General features: G+C 47.4%; 1 protein-coding gene and 1 non-coding gene across 3 annotated transcripts in view; one reads left to right on the top strand and one right to left on the bottom strand.

The window, feature by feature from the left end:
- Positions 1-14,360: 14,360 nt before the first annotated feature.
- TRNAE-UUC lies at positions 14,361-14,433 on the bottom strand. Its single transcript has one exon. It is a non-coding gene; the product is annotated as a tRNA-Glu (tRNA).
- Positions 14,434-16,474: 2,041 nt separating this feature from the next.
- ATP2C2 (ATPase secretory pathway Ca2+ transporting 2) overlaps positions 16,475-22,534 on the top strand; it is a 74,860-nt gene continuing 68,800 nt past the window's right edge. For both annotated transcript variants that reach the window (XM_043435705.1, XM_043435704.1), the window contains exon 1: positions 16,475-16,731. In XM_043435705.1, the coding sequence (XP_043291640.1) occupies positions 16,633-16,731 (99 nt within the window). In that variant the 5' untranslated portion in view covers positions 16,475-16,632. The remainder of the gene's footprint in view (positions 16,732-22,534) is intronic.

The following is a 22,534-nucleotide window of genomic DNA, read 5'->3' as shown; positions in this document are numbered from 1 at the left end:
CAGCCAAATAAACATAAATATTCATTTTTAAAATAGTTAATTTAAATAGGACACGGGCTCTCAAACCCTTTGTTTAAAATGAAAAAAATCTAATAGAGAGAGAGGACATGTTTTTAAAAAACTAGTGGATCTCCTTCAGAGGATGATATGAACTGGGTTGTTAGTCGGAAAAGTGGTAAAGAGAAGGAGTCGGGCAGTCATTCTGCCTCCCTGTTCCACTGGTGACATACTATATGTAACAGAAAGCATCTCTTGAGGAAAGTATTCCCACTAACACAGTAAACTGCAGGAGACGGGACTGGAACATCAGTGTTGCAATGCAGTGGGGAGTGAGTGGATCTGGGCACTGAACACCAATGATACTGACATCACAAAAAGAGACCACCGGCCACGATGGGGTCTGTGGTCCTGATGCAAGCCCACAAGACCAAGGGGATGGGGCCTGAGCCCAATCCAGCCCCTGGGTCCCACTGCCAGTTTGCAGGAAATTCCCAGGACAGAGGCCATGCAGCAGCTCTGGGCCTGGAGTACACAGCCAGCAAAGTCCAGCCTGTAGGGACGCTACAGGTCAGATGGCCTGGGTGTCTCAACAGATATAATGTAAGGGGTGGAGGGAAAAAGATGGGTGGAACAGTGGACTAAATAGCAGCCCTTCAAAGGTTGTTGTTCAGTCACCTAATTGTATCTGACTCTTTACTACCCCCACGGACTGCAGCATGCCAGGCTTCCCTCTCCTTTGCTATCTCCTGGAGTTTGCTCAAACTCATGTCCATTGAGTCAGTGATGCCATCCAACCATCTTGTCCTCTGTCATCCCCTTCTCCTCCTGCCTTCAATCTTTCACAGCATCAGGGTCTTTTCCAATGAGTCGGCTCTTCACATCAGGTGGCCAAAGTATTGGAGCTTCAGCTTCAGCATCAGTCCTTCCAATGGATATTCAGAGTTGGTTTCCTATAGGATAGACTGGTTTGATCTTGCTGTCCAAGGGACTGTTCAGAGTCTTCTCCAGCACCACAGTTCGAAAGCATCAGTTCTTAGGCACTCAGCCTTCTTTATGGTCCAGCTGTCACATCCATACATGACCACTGGAAAACCAATAGCTTTGACTACAGGTATTCACATGCTAGTCCTCAGAGCCTGTAAATATGTGACCTGACCTGGCAAAAGGACCTCTGCAGGTGTGACCGGGTTAAAGACCTGGGGATGGGAGATGATCCTGGATGGGCCAGGTCAGTCCAGTGTTACGACAATGTCCTTATAGGAGGCAGGGGGCTGACAACAGGGTGAAGCAGCATGAGATAGATCCAGCCAGCATTGCAGTTTGTGAAGATGGAGGAAGGGGTCATGAGCCAAGGAATGCCATGGCTTCTAGAAGCTGGAAAAGATAAAGGAACGTATTCTCCCCTAGTGCCTCCAGAAGGAATGCCACCCTGCAGATTTTAGTTGATTTTAGTCCAGTGAGGCTGTTTCAGACATTTGACCTGTAAGAGAACCAAGCCACTGAAGTTTGTGACTATCTATTACAGCAGCCCCAGGAAACAGATATGCAATGGGAAATGTGTTGGTTAAAGAAATATACAGGACATGGGAAGTGATGATGAACATATGAGAGCCAGTGCATCTCACTGGAGGTGCATACCGAGTCGGGAGGATCGGCCCCTCTGTGGGGAGCGGGGTTGTCACTGGAGCAGACACAAGGCAGAACCCGGGGAGGGTGGCAAGTTCTACTCCTCGTCCCGCTGGTGGTTCCAAGGGATGCATCTGGCAAATCATTCATTAAGCGGTGCCATTGTTTTATGTGGTTCTCTAAGACTTTGATTTCCATTCAACCAAGTAAAAATCCTAACAACTGCAAGGATGGTTTCCTGGGGTGGAATAGAATCTCATTCTCTGAAGCTGCCAAGGACAAAAGCATTTCCTCCTCCTGATCTTGCTGATGTTCTTTCCACCAGCAGCACAGCAATTGGCACAAAGGGGAAAGAAAGGTTTGCGGAGCTCATAACTTGTGTTATGCAACAGAGCGAGACAGAGCAGACTTATCAATACATGGAATATGGGGAGGGGTGAAAACGTTTGCCTGTGTACACCTCAAGCCTGGTGTAGCAGACGTGGCACTGTCCCCAATCCCTGACCTCTGTAGAAAGTTGCTTCCAGCGAACAGCTGACTCCCCTTTGAGGGCTCACTCAGCCCCCATCAGGGTAGACCAGATGCCCCCCTCTGTCGGTTCCTTCCCAGTCCTGCCTCATCTCCCTCTGCCAGTGTTTCCTGGGAGTCACCTCTCAGATAAACCACCTGCGTTCAAATCTTTGGGTTTGGGACAACCCAAAGCAAGACACTGAGAAAAACTCCAGCAAAGTGGGAGGAGGTGATTACCCTAAAATACCCGCATATAGAGAACACTTGTGGTCTTTGCCCATCAATGTCTCCCATCACCACTGCTCCACTCCCGGCTCCTCCCACTCAGCAACTCTCTGCTGGTTGGATAGGTGGGTGGACTGGGGGCAGCACCCCACTCCCACTGGGGATGTTGAGAAGGATGGTCTCTCTCCATCCCCTTGCGTGGTCTTGGCAGATCTGATATCCTTCCACAAAATTCCCTTTTTTGCTTAAAATACCGGAGTCAGTTTCTGCTGCTTGTAGCCAGGAGGTTGGTAACTGATACGGCTGGGTGAAGCTTAGCATTAACTGAGTGCTAACCAGAGCACCGAGGTTCCTGACAGCTAAGACTAAAAGTTCCATGCTGAGAAAGAAGTGGACAGTTCATCAAGATAGAAAAACCTTTTTTTTTTTTCTCTAAGTTATCATATCCCATGACGCTCACCAGACTCTGAAGAGTCGACAGGATTTTTTCTAAGTTAAATATAGGAAACGTAGGACCCCCTCCGGCAGGTCTTAGCGTGGGCCCTACAATGATAACAGCACCCGTGGACAGCACCGCTGCTAGTCCACCCAGTCCCTGCTTTGTAGGGGTTCAGAGAGGGCGCCTGTTCTCTGCCTCGAGCCTCTGTGAATCTACAGTGATGCGATTGGTCCCCCCCCACCTCTGCTCAACCTGCCTGAGCCCACCTGGCAGCCCCGTGGATCCCGGCTGGGCTCACTCAGCGCCGGGTAATTCTGACCTCCAGGACCACCCACCAGGTATGTACAGTTTCCCTCTTAGCAATGAGACAGGGTGACAAACGTGGCCCAAGGTCCCAATGTAGTGAAGCCTGCACCCCACACCAAGGGCGTCCCACGGAGGGTGTGATGGGGCCACCTCCGTGGGCATGACCCCCATGCTGCTAGTGGCATGCTGCCTGCTATGACGCGTCCTCCTTTCAGCCCAAACCAGGAGCCGTGGGCACTGTGCAGCTGCCCCTGTCCAGACTCTCCGTCTCCACCCTCCTCCCCCGCCCCGCTCCTCTGTTTCCCCAGCCCCGGCTCCACTTCACCTTCCTGGGAGTCTCCCCTGAGTCACCGGGTAGACTGACGCATGCCCCCTCATGTCCTCACTGGGTCCTGCATGACATTGTGACACACGCCGTGTGGGCCTCTCCTTGGGACCCGGGGCTCATGGAGGGCAGGACCACGTCTAGCTCATCTCCCTCCGAGCACACAGCCCGGTTCAGGCACACAGTGGGTCCTCCATGCTGGACTGTTGACCTGGTGACTGATCACGTGGGTGAGGTTGGGTCTGCCTTCCTAAGTCGGCTGAGAGTGTCTGACAAGGAACTTGAGGATCCCATTAGCCCTCCGTCAGCTCAGAGCCTGGCAGAGGGAGACAGTCTGAGCAGGTTCCTGAAGGGAGAATGAGCCCCTTTTCAGAGGCTGGCAGCCTGACAGTCAGATGTGCAGGTCCCGGCATCAGACTCAGGGGGTAGAACTTCCGGCTCACGCTCTTGGCTGTGTGGCTGCGGCCAAGTCACTCAACCACTCTGTGCCTCCGGTTGGGTCCCAGGTCGGGTTCACCAGAAGCAGAGCCTGAGATGAGGCTTGCTTTGTTAAGGATGTCTTTCCAGCAGAAGCAGGCAGGGGAATTGTGGAAGCAAGGTTTCAGGCCAGGTCCCAGGCTCAGCCCGGCCCCGGGGCGGGGAGGCTCTAGGGTTGTCCCTCCCCGGGGAAGGAGTGGGCTTTCTGCCCATGCTGGTCAAGGGGAACCTGGGGAAGCACATTTCCAGGCGCCGTGATCTTGCGCTGGCAGGTGCTGGAGGTCAGAGGGGGGAGCTCACAAACAGGAAAGGGGGTCCCAGGGCATATGGGTGGAGGACCCCATCATTCAGCCGCTTCTGGGAGAGGGGTGCTGACGGCAAACCAGGCAGGTGTCCTGAGGATGAAGTGAGGGCAGGGCCTGGCGCCGCAGGAGCAGAGCCGTCACCCAGCCCAAGCAGCCTCTCAGATGTTTGTGGAATGAGTGAACCAGCTTGCCTACTGGTTAAACCGGGTCCCCCGTGGCTGCCCAGGCTGGTTATCGTAAGTCTCTCTGTGTCCCGGCTGGCAGCTACAGATGACCCAAAGCAAGGCAGGGTGGGGTGGGGGGGAACAGGGTGACAGAAGTGGGATGCTATTTCTCTTACTTTTTAAACTGTTTATTTTGAGATAATTGCAGCTCAATAGGAAGCTCTAAAAATTATAAAGGCCCTGGGTCCCCTTCACTCAGATTCTCCTAGTGTCACGTCTTGCATAACCACAAAGCCGGGAAATTGACACGCCACCGTGTTGGGGCGTGGTCTCCGAGGTGCTGGATCTCAGGTACAGATTGGTGAAGGTACCAGCTCCAGAGGTGCTCCATCGCCACATTGGTCTCCTTCTCGCTGCTTTGTCGTCACACCCTAACCCCTAACCCCCGCCAGTCACTAATCCGCTCTCCATCTCTCTGATTTCATCTTGTCGAGAATGTTCTATAGGTGGAGCCATACACTACGGGACCTTTTCAGATTTGCGTATATTCTTCCTAGATTATCCAAGTCTGTGGGCTAGCTCCCCTCCCCACTTTCTTGCTCCCCCTCCCTCCTTTACCGCTAAGAACGTCAGGGTGCCCTTCCAAAGGCGACATTCTCTTCCCTAACTAGAGAAGAGTGGTCAGCGTCAGAAGTTCACGTCACTGCGATACTATTGTCTCCAGAGCATCCCCAGATTCACCAGCTGTCGCACTAATGTCCTGTGTGGTGTTTGTTGTTTTAATCGCTCAGTGGTGTCTGACTCTTTGTGACCCCCTGGTCTGTAGCCCACCAGGCTCCTCTGTCCATGGAATTCTCTAGGCAAGAATACTGGTTCGGGTGGCCATTTCCTTCTCCCGGGGATCTTCCAGACCCAGGAATCACACCCACGTCTCCAGCATTGGTAGGTGGATTATTTACCGATGAGCTGCCAGGGAAACCCTAATATCTTTTATAGCCAATGATAAAGACATTTCCCCAACTCTGAGATCTGGTCCAGGATTACATTTGCATTTGATTGTTATGAGTCTTTAGTCCCTCTGGAACTTTCCATGGCCTTTCCAGACATTTCTGAAGAGAGGAGCCAGTTACTCCCTGGGATGCCCTCCAATGGGAAACCGCTTCCTCATGATGGGACTTGGGTTCAGCACTTTGCCAGGGGTCCCCCAAAGTGAAGCCATGCTCCCTCAGTGCATCGTATCTGAGGTGCACAGTGTCATTCATCCCAACGGCGGTCCTGGCGACCCTGATCCCTTTGTCAATGTGGAGTCGGCCAGATTTCTCCAATCTAGAGTGACTGTTTCCCTTTGTAATTCATAACTGTCTTGTGGAAACACACTTAAGATGGTGTAAATATCTTGTTTCTCATTCAACTTTCATCTGCTTCCTTTTTTTAAATGTTAACAGAATGTTTTAACTGAAGTATAGTTGATTTACAATGTTGTGCCAATCTCTGCAGAAAAGTGACTCAGGTCCACAGCCTCTGTTTTTGTATTATTTCCCATTAGCATATTGTATATAGTTCCCTGTGCTATACATTAGGGCCTTGTTGTTTACCCATCCTGTTTGATAGTTTGCTTCTGTTTGTCTCTCAAAGTCATTCAGTTGTGTCCGACTCTTTGTGACCCCATGGACTGTAGCCCGCCAAGCTCCTCTGTCCATGGAGTTCTCCTGGCAAGAATACTGGAGTGGGTAGCCATTCCCTTCTCCAGGGGATCTTCCCAGCCCAGGGATTGTACCCAGGTCTCCTGCACTGCAGGCGGATTCCTTTCTGTCTGAGCGCTAGGGAAGCCCAATAGTTTCCATCTACCAACCTCAAACTCCCAGTCCATCCCTCTCCCACCTCCTCCTCCTTGGCAAACACAAGTCTGCTCTCTATTTAACAGAATCTTTTATTGCAGCAAAATTTACCCGCAGAAAAGTACACAAAATGGGAGTTCCGCTCCATGAGTTATTACAAAGTAGACACTGAAGTCTAGGCCTGAAAGGGAGGGCATTTTGGGTCCTGTGAGTAGCTGGGGGAGAACGCAGCTGGCAGAGGCACCTTTGAAGTTCAAAGACAGGGGAAGCTGGACTGAGCTCAGCTTGTTTGACAAACAGCCAGGAGACTGAGGGGCGGTAGGGGAGGAGGCTCCGGTTGACAGAGGGGCCATTCTAACAGCCACTTGGCTGAGAACTAACCACACCCCTTCAGCACCACCTAAGCGGGGTGCCCTGGGGCTCTCTGAACTTTCAAAGGGAGTCACTGAGAATTTTGAACTCTCTATTACACTCAATGGACATGAGTTTGAGGAAACTCCGGGAGCTGGTGATGGACAGGGAGGCCTGGCATGGTGCAGTCCATGGGATCGCAAAGAATCGGACACGACTGAGTGACTGAACTGAACTGATTGCGTCCAAAAGCCAAAAGAAACTGTATATTTTCAAATTTCTGACTCTATGATATTCTGGAAGAGCAAAACTATAGAGACAGTAAAAAGATCAGTGGTTGCTAAGGGGTTGGGGTGAGGGAGGAATGAATAGGGGATTTTTGGGCAGTGAGATCCTTTGGTTGATTCTATAATGATGGCTCTATGACATTCTACATTGGTCAAAACCCACAGAATACAGAACACCAAGAGTAAATCCTCATGTGAATGGATACATGTATATGCACGGCTGAGCCCCTTCACTGCCCACCTGAAGCTATCACAGCACTGTTAGTCGGCTGTACCCCAATACAAAATACAAAGTTTAAAAAAAAGTAAATCCTCATGTAAATGATGGATTTAAGTGGGGGTCTTCAGCCATACCATCGCCTTCTAGAAGGTTCTATATCTGCCCCCACCCAAGGTCATTCCTTCCTCTTCTGAAGATCTTTCAGTAAACAAGTTTATTCAGGTGCCAGGCCTAAACAACTTGGTAGCTATTTAAAGTGTAATAAGTTCCCACTGCAATGTTGTGAAGTAATTAGCCTCCAACTAATAAAAATAATTGAAAAAAAAATAAAGTGTAATAAGTAGAAGGGTTCCCAGGCCTGTCCCAGCCAGTGGGCAAATGTCACCCCGAGATGGGCCGGTGATACCTACCAGGGGTGTAGGAGGAGGGAGGGGTGACATGAGTATGCGGTGTTTACCTCTCGGTGTTTAGCAAGACCCAAGGCATATTCACCTGGCACCTGGCATCAGGTTCCACAGGGCTGGTCTCCCCGGCGCAGTTAAGCCCCTTAGAAACCCAGAAATGCCCACAGCTGTGGGAAGTTCTCAGCCAGCGTTTCCCCATCACTCAGCAAACAAGGACAGTGGGAGGGGACAGAACACAGTGTGAAGGATGCCTGGTAATATGGCTCGGCGTGGGCGTGGGGTGGGGAGGGTGGCCAGAGTTTGGGTGCAAATGGGAGAGTCATTTCACAGAAGCAGGTCTCACTCAATCCCGTCTCTTCTCTCTGCTTGGAATGCTGTCCCCCCACCCCTCCAGATATCCACAGGTGTCACTTCTCACCTCGTTCAGGTCTCTGCTTGAACGTCACCTCTCCTGACTGCTCAAGTGACAGGGGCCCCACTCACTCTCCAGTCCTCACTCCGTTTCCTTGTCTTTATCGCCTTGCTCGCTCTGCTAGTTTCCTGGGGCAGCCACAACCAATGACCACAAACCAACAGAAATTCTCCCACAGTCTGGAGGCCAGGTGTCTGAAATCAAGGTGTTGGCAGGACCATGCTCCCTCTGAAGGCTCTGGCGGAGGGTGGGCACCCAGCCTTACCTCTTGTGGCTCCAGGTGGTCCTTGGCTTATGACCACATCCCTCCCATCTCTGCCTCCATTTTCATGAGGTCTCTCCTCCGTATTGTGTCTCTCCTCTTCTGTCTTTTATAAGGACACACCAGTCCTTGGATTTAGGGCTCACCCATTTAACCCGGCATGATCTCATCTTGAGATCCTTATCTTAATTATATCTTCAAAGATCATTTTCCTAAATCAGGTTACATCTCCCAGCTTCTGGGGATTGGGACATGGATGAATACTTTTAGGGGGCCCTTTACTCAACCCACTACATCCACTGCCTGCAACTGCATGACAGTCTGGTTTGTTTGTAGCCTGTCACACCCACTGGGAGATAAGATGAAAGACAGAAGGGACAGAGGTCACATGTATCCGTGGTTGGTCTCCATGGCCATGTGGCAGGTTCTTAAAAATATTTGCTTAATCAATGAAAGTGGCTTTTCTTCTCTAAATTCTAATTTCTTCATCCGTGACATGATTATATTACTGCTTGTATGCTCAGCCATTAAAAAAACAAACAGGTGTAGAGTTAGGTTATTTATTTGGTTTTTTTCTTGTTTCTTGATGTAAGCCTGTAATGCTATGAACCTTCCCCTTAGCACTGCTTTTACAGTGTCCCATAGGTTTTGGGTTGTTGTGTTTTCATTTTCATTCATTTCTATACATATTTTGATTTCTTTTTTGATTTCTTCTATGATTTGTTGGTTATTCAGAAGCGTGTTATTTAGCCTCCATATGTTTGAAGTTTTAACAATTTTTTTCCTGTAATTGAGATCTAATCTTACTGCACTGTGGTCAGAAAAGATGACTGGAATGATTTCAATTTTTTTGAATTTTCCAAGACCAGATTTATGGCCCAGGATGTGATCTATTCTGGAGAAGGTTCCGTGTGCACTTGAGAAAAAGGTGAAGTTGATTGTTTTGGGGTGAAATGTCCTATAGATATCAATTAGGTCTAGCTGGTCCATTGTGTCATTTAAAGTTTGTGTTTCCTTGTTAATTTTCTGTTTAGTTGATCTATCCATAGTTGTGAGTGGGGTATTAAAGTCTCCCACTATTATTGTGTTACTATTAATTTCCTCTTTCATACTCGTTAGCGTTTGCCTTACATATTGCGGTGCTCCTATGTTGGGTGCATATATATTTATAATTGTTATATCTTCTTCTTGGATTGATCCTTTGATCATTATGTAGTGTCCTTCTTTGTCTCTTTTCACATCCTTTATTTGAAAGTCTATTTTATCTGATATGAGTATTGCGACTCCTGCTTTCTTTTGCTCTCCGTTTGCATGAAATATTTTTTTCCAGCCCTTCACTTTTAGTCTGTATGTGTCTCTTGTTTTGAGGTGGGTCTCTTGTAGACAGCATATATAGGGGTCTTGTTTTTGTATCCATTCAGCCAATCTTTGTCTTTTGGTTGGGGCATTCAACCCATTTACATTTAGGGTAATTATTGATAGGTGTGGTCCTGTTGCCATTTACTTTGTTGTTTTGGGTTCACGTTTATACAACCTTTCTGTATTTCCTGTCTAGAGAAGATCTTTTAGCATTTGTTGAAGAGCTGGTTTGGTGGTGCTGAATTCTCTCAGCTTTTGCTTATCTGTAAAGCTTTTGAATTCTCCTTCATATCTGAATGAGATCCTTGCTGGGTACAGTAATCTAGGTTGTAGGTTATTCTCTTTCATTACTTTAAGTATGTCCTGCCATTGCCTTCTGGCCTGGAGGGTTTCTATTGATAGATCACTGTTATTCCTTATGGGAATCCCCTTGTGTGTTATTTGTTGTTTCTCCCCTGCTGCTTTTAATATTTGTTCCTTGTGTTTTATCTTTGTTAATTTGATTAATACGTGTCTTGGGGTGTTTCGCCTTGGTTTTATCCTGTTTGGGACTCTCTGGGTTTCTTGGACTTGTGTGACTATTTCCTTCCTCCTTTTAGGGAAGTTTTCAGCTATTATCTCCTCGAGCATTTTCTCATGGCCTTTCTTTTTGTCTTCTTCTTCTGGGACTCCTATGATTCGAATGTTGGGGCGTTTCACATTGTCCCAGAGGTCCCTGAGGTTGTCCTCATTTCTTTTGCTCCTTTTTTCTTTTTTCCTCTCTGCTTCATTTATTTCCACCATTTTATCTTCTACCTCACTTATCCTATCTTCTGCCTCCATTATTCTACTGTTGGTTCCCTCCAGAGTGTTTTTGATCTCACTTATTGCATTATTCATTTTTAATTAACTCTTTTTTATTTCTTCTAGGTCTTATTAAACAGTTCTTGAATCTTTTCACACCTAAAGCAATTAGAGAAGGAAGAAATTAAGAACCCCAGGGTTAGCAGAAGGAAAGAAATCTTAAAAATCAGGGCAGAAATAAATGCAATAGAAACTAAAGAGACCATAGCAAAAATCAACAAAGCTAAAAGCTGGTTTTTGAAAAAATAAACAAAATTGACAAACCATTAGCAAGACTCATTAAGAAACAAAGAGAGAAGAACCAAATTAACAAAATTAGAAATGAAAATGGAGAGATCACAACAGACAACACTGAAATACAAAGGATCATAAGAGACTACTACCAGCAGCTCTATGCCAATAAAATGGACAACTTGGATGAAATGGACAAATTCTTAGAAAAGTATAACTTTTCAAAACTGAACCAGGAAGAAATAGAAGATCTTAACAGACCCATCACAAGCAAGGAAATCGAAACTGTCATCAAAAATCTTCCAGCAAACAAAAGCCCAGGACCAGATGGCTTCACAGCTGAATTCTACCAAAAATTTAGAGAGAGCTAACACCTACCTTACTCAAACTCTTCCAGAAAATTGCAGAAGAAGGTAAACTTCCAAACTCATTCTATGAGGCCACCATCACCCTAATTCCAAAACCAGACAAAGGTGCCACAAAAAAAGAAAACTACAGGCCAATATCACTGATGAACATAGATGCAAAAATCCTTAACAAAATTCTAGCAAACAGAATCCAACAACATATAAAAAAAATCATACACCGATGACCAAGTGGGCTTGTATCCCAGGAATCAAGATTTCTTAATATCCGCAAATCAATCAATGTAATACACCACCATTAAACAAGTTGAAAGATGAAAAACCATTGATGATTATCTCCAATTAGATGCAGAAAAGCCTTGACAAATTCAAACACTCATTTATGATTAAAACTCTCCAAAAAGCAGAAAGAAGGAACAACCTCAACATAATAAAAGCTATATATGGAACAAAACCCACAGCAAAGCATCACCCTCAATGGTGAAAAATTGAAGGCATTTCCCCTGAAATCGAGGAACAAGACAGGTTGCCCACTCTCACCACTTACTATCAACAGTAGTGTGGAATTCTGGGCCACAGCAATCAGAGCAGAAAAAGAAGTAAAAGGAATCCAGATAGGAAAAGAAGAAGTAAAACCTCTCACTGTTTGCAATGACATGATCCTCTATATAGAAAAACCCTAAAGACTCTACCACGAAAATTACTAGAGCTAATCAAGAATATAAAAGTTGCAGGATATAAAATTACACACAGAAATCCCCTTGCATTCCTATTATACTAACAATGAAAAAAAACAGAAAGAGAAAAAGAACCAAATACCATTCACCATTGGCAACAAAAAGAAATAAAATACTTAGGAGTATATCTACCTAAAGAAAACAAAGACCTGTATACATAGAAACTATAAAACACTGATGAAAAAAATCAAAGAGGGCACAAACAGATGGAGAAATATACCACGTTCATGGATTGGAAGAATCAATATTGTCAAAATAGCTATGCTACCCAAAGCAATCTATAGATTCAATGCAATCCCTATCAAGCTACCAATGGTATTTTTCACAGAACTAGACCAAAGAATTTCACAATTTGTATGGAAATACAAAAAACCACAAATAGCCAAAGTAATCTTGAGAAAGAAGAATGGAACTGGAGGAATCAACCTGCCTGACTTCAGACTCTACTACAAAGCCACAGTCATCAAGACAGTATGGTACTGGCACAAAGACAGAAATATAGATCAATGGAACAGAATAGAAAGCCCAGAGATAAATCCATGAATCTATGGACACCTTATCTTCGACAAAGGAGGCAAGGATATACAATGGAAAAAAAGACAACCTCTTTAACAAGTGGTGCTGGGAAAACTGGTCAACCACTTGTAAAAGAATGAAACTAGAACACTTTCTAACACCATACACAAAAATAAACTCAAAATGGATTAAAGATCTAAATGTAAGACCAGAAACTATAAAACTCCTAGAGGAGAACATAAGCAAAACACTCTCCGACATAAATCACAGCAAGATCCTCTATGACCCACCTCCAGAATATTGGAAATAAAAGCAAAAATAAACAAATGGGACCTAATGAAACTTAAAAGCTTTTGCACAACAAAGGAAACTATAAGCAAGGTGAAAAGACAGCCCTCAGATTGGGAGAAAATAATAGCAAATGAAGAAACAGACAAAGGATTAATCTCAAAAATATACAAGCAACTCCTGCAGCTCAATTCCAGAAAAATAAATGACCCAATCAAAAAATGGGCCAAAGAACTAAACAGACATTTCTCCAAAGAAGACATACAGATGGCTAACAAACACATGAAAAGATGCTCAACATCACTCATTATCAGAGAAATGCAAATCAAAACCACAATGAGGTACCATTACACGCCAGTCAGGATGGCTGCTATCCAAAAGTCTACAAGCAATAAATGCTGGAGAGGGTGTGGAGAAAAGGGAACCCTCTTACACTGTTGGTGGGAATGCAAACTAGTACAGCCACTATGGAAAACAGTGTGGAGATTTCTTAAAAAACTGGAAATAGAACTGCCATATGACCCAGCAATCCCACTTCTGGGCATACACACTGAGGAAACCAGATCTGAAAGAGACACGTGCACCCCAATGTTCATCGCAGCACTGTTTATAATAGCCAGGACATGGAAGCAACCTAGATGCCCATCAGCAGATGAATGGATAAGGAAGCTGTGGTACATATACACCATGGAATATTACTCAGCCATTAAAAAGAATTCATTTGAACCAGTCCTAATGAGATGGATGAAGCTGGAGCCCATTATACAGAGTGAAGTAAGCCAGAAAGATAAAGACCATTACAGCATACTAACACATATATATGGAATTTGGAAAGGTGATAACGATAACCCTATATGCAAAACAGAAAAAGAGACACAGAAATACAGAACAGACTTTTGAACTTTGTGGGAGAATGTGAGGGTGGGATATTTCAAAAGAACAGCATGTATACTATCTATGGTGAAACGGATCGCCGGCCTAGGTGGGATGCATGAGACAGGTGCTCCGGCCTGGTGCACTGGGAGGACCCAGGGGAATCGGGTGGAGAGGGAGGTGGGAGGGGGGATCGGGATTGGGAATACATGTAAATCCATGGCTGATTCGTATCAATGTATGACAAAACCCACTGGAAAAAAAATAAATAAAATAAAAAAAAAATAAATAAAAATAAAAAAATAAAAAAACAAACAGAACTGAGGGTCTATGCAAAGAGCATCAACTTCAAACGAAGTTCTAAAACTAATATATGTAGACATACACACACACACACACACACACACACATATATATGGGCTTCCCTGGTGGCCAGATGGTAAAGTGTCTGCCTGCAACGCAGGAGACCCGGGTTCAATCCCTGGGTTGGGAAGATCCCCTGGAGAAGGAAATGGCAACCCACTCCAGTACTCATGTAGCCCTTGTATTCTGTACCTCTTGTTAATAGGATGCCTTCAAATTCCAACCTTAGAATTTCCCAGTGAGGTTTATTACCAAATATATTTCAGGTGCCTTGGGATTGCATTGAGGTATCCCAACAGGGTGTGTTGTTGGGAGGTAATTTATGGATCATGAAATGACACCACTTTCATACCGAGAGTGAATGGGACTTGAAGAGTGTGACCTCACTGTTCAAGGTGCCCAGAGCTGATATTTCAAGAAAGGCCAGATGCTTTGGGCTGAGTGGTACCCTTGTCTCTCTGGGCTGGCCAGAGCATCAGGATCCATCACTCTCAGAGCTGCCAACCTCAAAGTCTCGCAGCAACTGTCTTGTCTGAATTCTTTTTCCTTTAATTTTCAGCTCTGCTTCTCCTATCACAGATTGTTTTACTATTATTATTATTATTGGCCATGCCACTCAGCCTGTGGGATCTTAGTTCCCAACCAGGAATCAAACCCAGGCCCTTGGCAGTGAAAGTGCCAAGTCCTAACCACTGGACCACCAGGGAATTCCCTGTCTTGTCTGAATTAATTCCTTGAGAGTGGACTCTAGAATCCAATAGGCTGCAGGCAAAAGGGAAAAATGGACAGGAAAGCAATTCAACTGGGAAATTTGAAACTCTCTCTTATCCTCCTTTGTCAGGTCAAGTGGTCAAAAATAAAGACATGAGCAATGGAGCCAGAAAATCAGAGTGAATAAATACAGAACAAATTTACAAAGAAAAGTACAGCTTACCAAGACCCTTCCAAGGAATATATCAACTTTTCTAGTGAGATTGAAATATTTATAAAAATTGCATACACATCAGGCACAAAGTCTCAGTAAATTAAGAAAGGTTCACAGACCTGTGTATGGATACATTTTCTGATCACAAGGCAACAAAAAGAAAAGTTAAGCAAGCTTAAGCCTAACAGTGTCCATTCAGCCATTCCAGGCACAAAGCTGGTCTCTTAAACTACTTTCTCTGTAATCCATTCCATCTTTTTCTTTTTTTTAATCCCAACAGGTCTGAATGTTGCACAATATCCACTGCCCAGAATCTGCTTCCTGAATGCCCTGGACATTTTCACGCCTGACCCACAAATTCTTGACAATCTGAGCTGGAGCTGAGGTGGAGCTTTCAAGGCAAAGGTATTTGCACAACACATCACCCCCTGCTCACAAATAATCTGTTTATCAAACTTTCCCCAAAGCACTCAGTTGGAGGCACCAGACCCTGACTCAGATAGGTGGTGTCACCCTCATTTTGTGGGTGAGTAAACTGAGGTGCAAAAAGGTGATAAGAATCGCCCAAGGTCACCCATCGGCTAGGAACAGGCCTGGGATTAAAATCTGACTCACACCAGAGTCTTGCTTTTCCCGTCACTTCTGGGCCTTTGCTGAATTGATGGAAGTGGGCAGCGTCGTTTCTGCAAAGAGGGGAAGAGGTGGGAGAAACAAGAACGGCTTCTAGAACCCACTGGGTTGAGTGGGGCTGACGTGGCCACCCCTTGGGGAGCAGCTGGGGGAAGTGGCAAACATTTGCTCCGAAGAGGCAGCACAATTTAATGGACAAATACACGTGCCCTGCCCTACAGTTCTTAGGTAACCCCACTCGACAGATAAGAAAACTGAGGCACAGAATAGCAGCCCAGCCTCTTCCCTACTAAGCAGTGGGTCTTGTTCTGGATTCCCATGCTGTATGAAGTCGAAGCCCTTACACATCTCAGTATATCCTCTTGGAGGCTAAAAACCGTCTACACTGCACATTCACCCACAAGCTTTGGGAGCCATGTGAGCCCAGTGATGAGAGTGAATATGCCATCCCCATACCCAATACCTTATGCCAAGCCCTGCCTTGAGCTCTTCCCATGTAAGACGGTCCAGATTTCCTCTCAATTTCACTATGAAGGAGGTGCCATCATGGTGGCCGTTTTACAGATGAGTAAACTGATACTGTGAACGTTTAAGAAACCTGCTCCAGGTCCCACGATTAGCAAACACAGGAGCCCGCTCTGCAAATGAGAATAAAGAGTTCATAGACCATGCAGCACCAGGTGTAGCCCAAAGGCAGCAGCTCCTCAAGCTGTCCAGCTCATGGGGTTCCCTCCCAGGGCCCTTCCTGGAGGGGAGGTCTTAAGCTGCCTTCTCCTGCAATAACAAACTGGCAATCGCGTTCACAGAGGCCACGTGGCCGCTCCCGAGCCTCCCAGCAGCTATAGGAGCCTCAGCTCACATTAAACGTGTTCCCAGCATCTTAGCTGACCTCACGTGGCTCCCCAGGAGAGTCACCTGGGTGCTCGGTAAAGTTCAGCTTCCCGGCCCGCTCAGTGACTCAGGGTAGGGAGGGGTCTGGTTTATCGCCCATCTCCACCCCAACCCCCCGGCTCCAGCTGCATCTCAAGATTGGGCAAGTTTGGGAAACAGCCCAAGCTTTGAGGTGCCTCTGCAGCCCCCGGGCCTTCCGGGCCGCCGCGGCCCCTCAAGGGCGGGAAAGTCAGGGAGGGGCGGGGCCAGGTGCGCCGACGGCCTCCCTGTGCGCAGCTCCGCCCCGGGGGCGGGGCCTCACCTGCGGCAGGCAGGTAGGCGGCTACCTGGTAACCTGGGCCTGGCCCGGGAGGCTTGGGCGCGCGCAGCCAGCCCCGGCCACGCCAGGGACCGAGGGACGCAAGCACAGGCGGCCGCCGGCGGGACGGGAAGCTGGGCGAGGGGCCTGCACCCGCTCACTATGTTCGAAGGACGCTTCTCCAAGTTGCTGCAGAAGCTCGCCTTCTGGGGCTCGAGCCCCAAGTACGAGCTGCTGGCGAAGGGCGAGTTGGAAACCTTGGTGAGTCCGGGCGCCCGGGCGCGGGGCGTGCCACCTGACCCCCACCCCGTCCCATCCCACGACCCCGTCCGCGCACCGCGGGCCGCGCTCCCCCAGCTCGCCCGCCTCCTCCTGGTTCTGGAAAGAAGGCGTCTTCTTAACAACGCCAGCTCGCATTTCTGCCCTGGGCCCAGCGTTCGCCTTTTAAGCTTTTTAACTCTCCCGTGCCAGCCCATTTTGCAGATGCGAGACTGAGGCCGAAACAGAGTAAATATGTCCGATAAGGGGCACACGGCTAGCAATGACCGAGCAGGGGACCTAACCTAGGTTTATCTGACTCTAGAGAATTTAAATTCCCAGGTCCCCCAATCTAGACTGCTATCGGAATTTTTTAAGTTACTTGAATGGGGCGGGAGGGTGTGGGGTGGGGGGCATTGATGACAAAAAGTGTTGTGCAAATGTTTGAGCATAAATAGTAGCAGTAATGGTGGAAATCAGAGTAAGAGTGGCCACGCCTTTCAGTTCTGCTTACCGCACCTCCAGGGCCACTTTCGCAAAAACCACTCAGATTTGTGTGCTAGCTTTGCAGCCTCCAGAGGACCCTCTAGGATAAACCAACAGGATTCTAGGGCCAGGAGAGTTTTCCCAGTGGACAGGCTGACACTCCTGTCCCCAAAAGCCCATCCACGTGGAGGACCCAGAGAGGCAGCGGGGTCAAGGGGTCACCAACTTTCTCCTTAGCTTGTAAGCGGAACTCACCGCATGATACCAAGAGCAGAGAATGTAGTGTTTCTGCAGAAGCATCTCTGGGTCTCTTCACTTTTTAAAGTGTAAGTCAGTCGTTCAAAAATAAAATTGCTGAAGCGGTCCTCTGCAGGTGCTCATGGCCTTTTGACGGCTGAAGGGAAACCTCAAAGTTAAATTGACTTTTTAATGAATGAGAGCTGTTGGAAAATCTTGACAATGGTCAAAACGTTTTGGTTGTATGGGTCTTAAATAGTTGTGTGTATTTTCTTGAAATAGTGTTTTGCAGATGGACACTAGCATGGGAATTCTGGGGCTAGGATGGGAGACCACAGGGCTGTGTAGCTGGCAGTTCTCAAATAATCTCTGGTTTTGTATGTGAGGTGTATGTTAACCATGGATTGGATACAAAGTCCAGTCATTTCACTGAAATCCATTTCTCTCCCTCTATGCTGTGTAACTCATTCTGTTGAAGGAATTTGAAGTTAATTTGCCAGCCTGGTTGCCTGTTCTATGTTACTTTTTCTATTTTTCTTTTTCATCTTTGACTTTTGCGTCTAGCTGGGTATTTATTTTTCAAGCACTCCCGATGTCATTGGTTACAGCCAGATTCTATGGGATGTCTCGGTTTGCCAAGTACCTGGGGCGTCTCTGGTGGCTCCAGTGATAAAGAATATGCCTGCAATGCAGGAGACCTGCGTTAGACCCCTGGGTCAGTAAGATCCCCTGGAGAAGGGAATGGCTACCCACTCCAGTATTCTTGCCTGGAGAATTCCATGGGCAGAGGAGCCTGGTGGGCTACAGTCCATGAGGTCGCAAAGAGTCAGACATGACTGAGCAACTAACACTAACACTTACGTGTGCCAGGTATGAGGATGACGTATCCTGAATAGAGACGCTAGGGAGAATTTGATCTCTGAACCAAGATGGGCTTCATGCCTCCAGAGCTTTGCAGAGGGGCCCTTAAAAGTGGGACGGGTCTTCAACCTGTCTGTAGGTGTTCGGGGGTGGAGGGGCACTCACCTCCCTGACGTGTTCTCAACAACACCCCGAAGCATGTATGACGACTTGGCAGCGGAGGGGCGGTGAGACGGGAAACCCAGGCAGCCAGCTGCGAAGGCTGGCTGAGAAACCAGGTATCCTGTCTCTAAAGGCAGCTCATCAAACCCAGGAAATTATAAAAAAAAGTAAATGAGGAGTGTGATGAGGGAGGTGGCCAGCCAGCCAGGTCACCTGTTTCCTGCCAGCTCAGCTCACAGTTTTTGCTCTCACACTTATGTCCACCACTTTGAAAAAGAAGCAAAGTTTGCTTACTGTGATCATTTCCGCAATAGTGCTAACTCTCCTTCATGAGCACTTGTTGTAGGTGGTGTCCTGGGCAGGCTCTGAACCTCTCCTCCACTTTGCCAAGTCACCCCAGTTATAATACTAATTATTATTGAGACCTTGTTGTGTCTCTTCACCTCTGAGTTGTGTTAATTGCATGCACGTGATAGATGAGGCTCTGGAAGCTCTCAGATTGGCCAGATGGTAAGGATACAGCTGTGTCCAAAACAAAGTTCATGGCGGAGACTGACCATCAACAGAGAAATCCACCAGTTTCCAGTAAGAAGGAGAATAAAAAAACTGGAGTGACTGGGCAGGGGACAGGTGGTTGAGACAGGGGTCAAGGGAGGAGGACCCAGGGTCAGGAGCATCCGAGGCTGAGTCAGCACAGTCCTTATGGCTCTGGAGATGGTTTATTCTTGCTGCATTTCCAGCATCAGGAAAAGGAAAGCATTTGAGAGACCTGCTTTCATTACTGGGAAGAAGCTTTCTCTGCCCATCAGAACCTTGGCTAAGGAAAATGTTGGACCAGAAATTCCTGCTTCCTGGATGACTCGGTGCCAACTCAGAAAGTTATCTTTGGCCCTCAGGGCTCCCATCGCTCAACTGAGACTGGCATGGCACCGTCCCGCACTGCCTTGCTGGTTGGTGAGCTGATTCATCTCCCTGGGGCTCTGCAGCGTGAAGACTAGGTCCCAGCCGACCCGTGTCTTGGTCATTCATTCAGCCCAGATTCACCAAGCACCTGCCCTGTGTCAGGCTGGTGCTGCACGCCAGGGATGGAGTGGAGGAAAGGATGCATACACTCCCTGCCCTTGTGGTACCCTGTCCTGAGTTGGGTCCCAAACTACAGATCACAGCTGACTGTTTAATGAGAAGGGATGTTTAAGAGATTCATTGGCACGGCAAAGACCAGGAGATGTGGGAAGGGCAGAGTTGATGGAGAGTTCTAGGCAGAAGGGAGTGAGGTGCAAGGCTTTGTGGGAGAGGATGAGGCTGCAGAAGTGGACCCCACAGAGGCTCTGGGCCTTGTGAAGAATTTGGGCTTCCTCCCTACAGTGACAGGGAATCATGGAAAGGTTTTACACTGGGGCAGGACAGTCATTGATTTATTCGCAGATGTGCCAAACATGAGGCATGCAGTGAACAGAACAGACACAGTCACATTTGAGTTTTTAAGAGATCACACTTGGGTTGCAGGAAGAGGAGTTCTGAGGCTTACACACACACACACACACACACACACACACACACACACGCACGCACAGAGGCACCCACAGAGCTCTTTGGTGTTTCTCAAAATTTAGCAATATATGTCATCTTAAAGAAACGTATTGGAAGCACCCAGGGTTGTCTTTTAAGTATTTATTATTTATCTGACTGGTCTCAGTTATGGCATATGGGATCTTTAGTTGTGGCATGTGGGATCTAGTCCCCTGACCAGGGATCGAACCCAGGCCCCTCGCTTGGGGAGCATGGAGTCTTAGCCACTGGACCACCAGGGAAGCTCCCCCCAGCGTTGTCTTACGTTAGTCATGTCCAACTATTTGTGACCCCCATGGACTGTAGCCCACCAGGCTGCTCTGTCCATCAGATTTCCCAGGCAAGAATACTAGAGTGGGTTGCCATTTTCCTCCTCCAGGGGATCTTACCAACCCAGAGATTGAACCCATGTCTCCTGCACTAGCAGGCAGATTCTTTACTTCTGAGCCCTGGGAAGCCCTTCATACCAAAATGTGACTTACATAAGTATAAAACTAAAATTGGCAATAAACATAGTCACATGCTTATTATGAAAACTACATTTATAAGATTATGAAGTACGCATGTAGCAACTGTGTTTTGACCTGACTGGTGACGTTGTAACCAGTGATATGGAGTGGTTGTATTCGTTTTGTCCATTGCTGCGTAACACGTTACTCCCAAGCATGGCAGCTGAAAATTACTTTCTCTCCCAGTTTCTTTGAGTCACAGGTCTAGGGGTGGTTTTCCTGGGTTCTTTCGGCTCCAGGTCTCTCGTGAGGTTGCTGTCCATCTCTCCCCAGGGCTGTGGTCTCGTCTGAAAGCTCTCAGGGAATAAAGGGGAGGGATTCCTGCCTGGGGCTGCTGGTGGGCCTCTGGCCCTGATTACTCGGGCGTCTGCTCACTTCTAGCATGTTCTGTTGACTGGAAGGAGTCTAGGTCGAGCTGGTTCTCAAAAGGAAGGGGATGACACCAGGGTGTGAATAAAGGGAGACCAGGTGATGGAGGTACCTAGAGGCTACCTGCCACACTGGTAGAAAGAAATCATCTCTTAAATGAGATCACTCGCTAAACAGAACCACGCCTGGTACGAAGTCTGCTCCACAGCTGTCTGTTTTTGTTAGTGTTTTTATTAGTCTTGAGTCCGGTCTTTTTTTTTTTTTTTTCTGGCTGTGTTGGGTCTTGGTTGCTCCATACAGGCTCTTCTCTAGTTGCGGCAAGCGGGGGCTCCTCTCTAGTTGCGGCGTGCAGGCTTCCTGTTGCGGGGCTCCTCCCGTCGTGGAGCACAGGCTCTAGGCGCTTGGACCCGGAAGCTGTAGCACACGTGCTTAGTTGTCTGAGGCATGTGGCATCTTCCTGGACCGGGGTCAGAGCGGTGTCCCTGGAGCTGCACGGTGGATTCTTAACCACCAGGGAAGGCCTTGAGGTCCAATCCTCAGACTCTTTTGAATTTTGATTTTGATAAAGCTTATGCTGGAAATGTTTAATTACCCATATGTGTATAAAATGGCATTTACGCAGACCAAGACTGTGTCTGCTAGATCAGGACAACCTGCCCGTCACGTAATCATCGTAGAACTGGCTGGGTCACTTGAAGATGAGATGAGTGCCAGGCCTTATGGAAGCGGTGTTTCTTCACCGTGTGTTGACGAGTGTGCTCACTGCTCATCGCCCGTGGCAGGTAGCCACGGGCAGAGACTGGGCTTGCTGACGGCCTCCCTGGCAGCCTGGTTACCCCCTTTGCTGGTCAGACGTCCTGAAGTTGATACGCCGACATCACCGCATGCCATGCAATGGCTCCATGCTCCCGCCAAGTTCTCTCTGGGCTTCTGAGAAGCCTGCATCCCTTCAGCGTGCCGTGTGATTATTGTCCTGGATGCGGGTGTGACACCAGGGTCATATGGCAGCTCTTTGTTATAAACCAGCCACCCAGAAGGTCTTTATGCTGTATCATATTAGGCTAGTTATTAAAACATATTCAAAGTCTGTAAGATCTTCGAAAACTTGCAGGCTTTTGAGAACATGTCTGATGATGCTGTTGGAAACCCTGCCCCAGACCTAGTGTCTTGAGCCTTATTGTTAAGGGTAAAGGACCCTGGATTCCTCGAGCTCCTAAGGGTGGGGTGGCTAGCAGGCTAAGCCGGCCATCTTCCACCGTGCCCTCACATGGTCGTCCCTCCGTGTCCTAATCTTTACTTCCTACAAGGACACCAGTCGTGTTGGATTCAGACCCATTCTAATAGCCTCATTTTAATTTAATCACCTCTTGGAAAGCCCTGTCTCCAGACAGTCACAGCCTGAGGTGCTGGGGTTAGGACATCAGCATGTGGGTTTGGGCGGAAGACAATTCTGCCCGTAATATGAGTTCCTTGTAGAAAATATCTGGGAGGGTATTTGTTGTGGGGGGGATGGGCTTCTGTGGGCCACGGGGAGGGGCAGATAAGTAACCTTTGTGGAGGTCTCAATCACTCTTTTTTTTAAAATTAAGCTTTTTATTTTGTGTTGAGGCATA

The sequence above is a fragment of the Cervus canadensis genome, chromosome 18, assembly GCF_019320065.1.
Source record: "Cervus canadensis isolate Bull #8, Minnesota chromosome 18, ASM1932006v1, whole genome shotgun sequence".
Lineage (NCBI taxonomy): Eukaryota > Metazoa > Chordata > Mammalia > Artiodactyla > Cervidae > Cervus > Cervus canadensis.
This window is presented reverse-complemented; position numbering and strand designations above follow the sequence as displayed.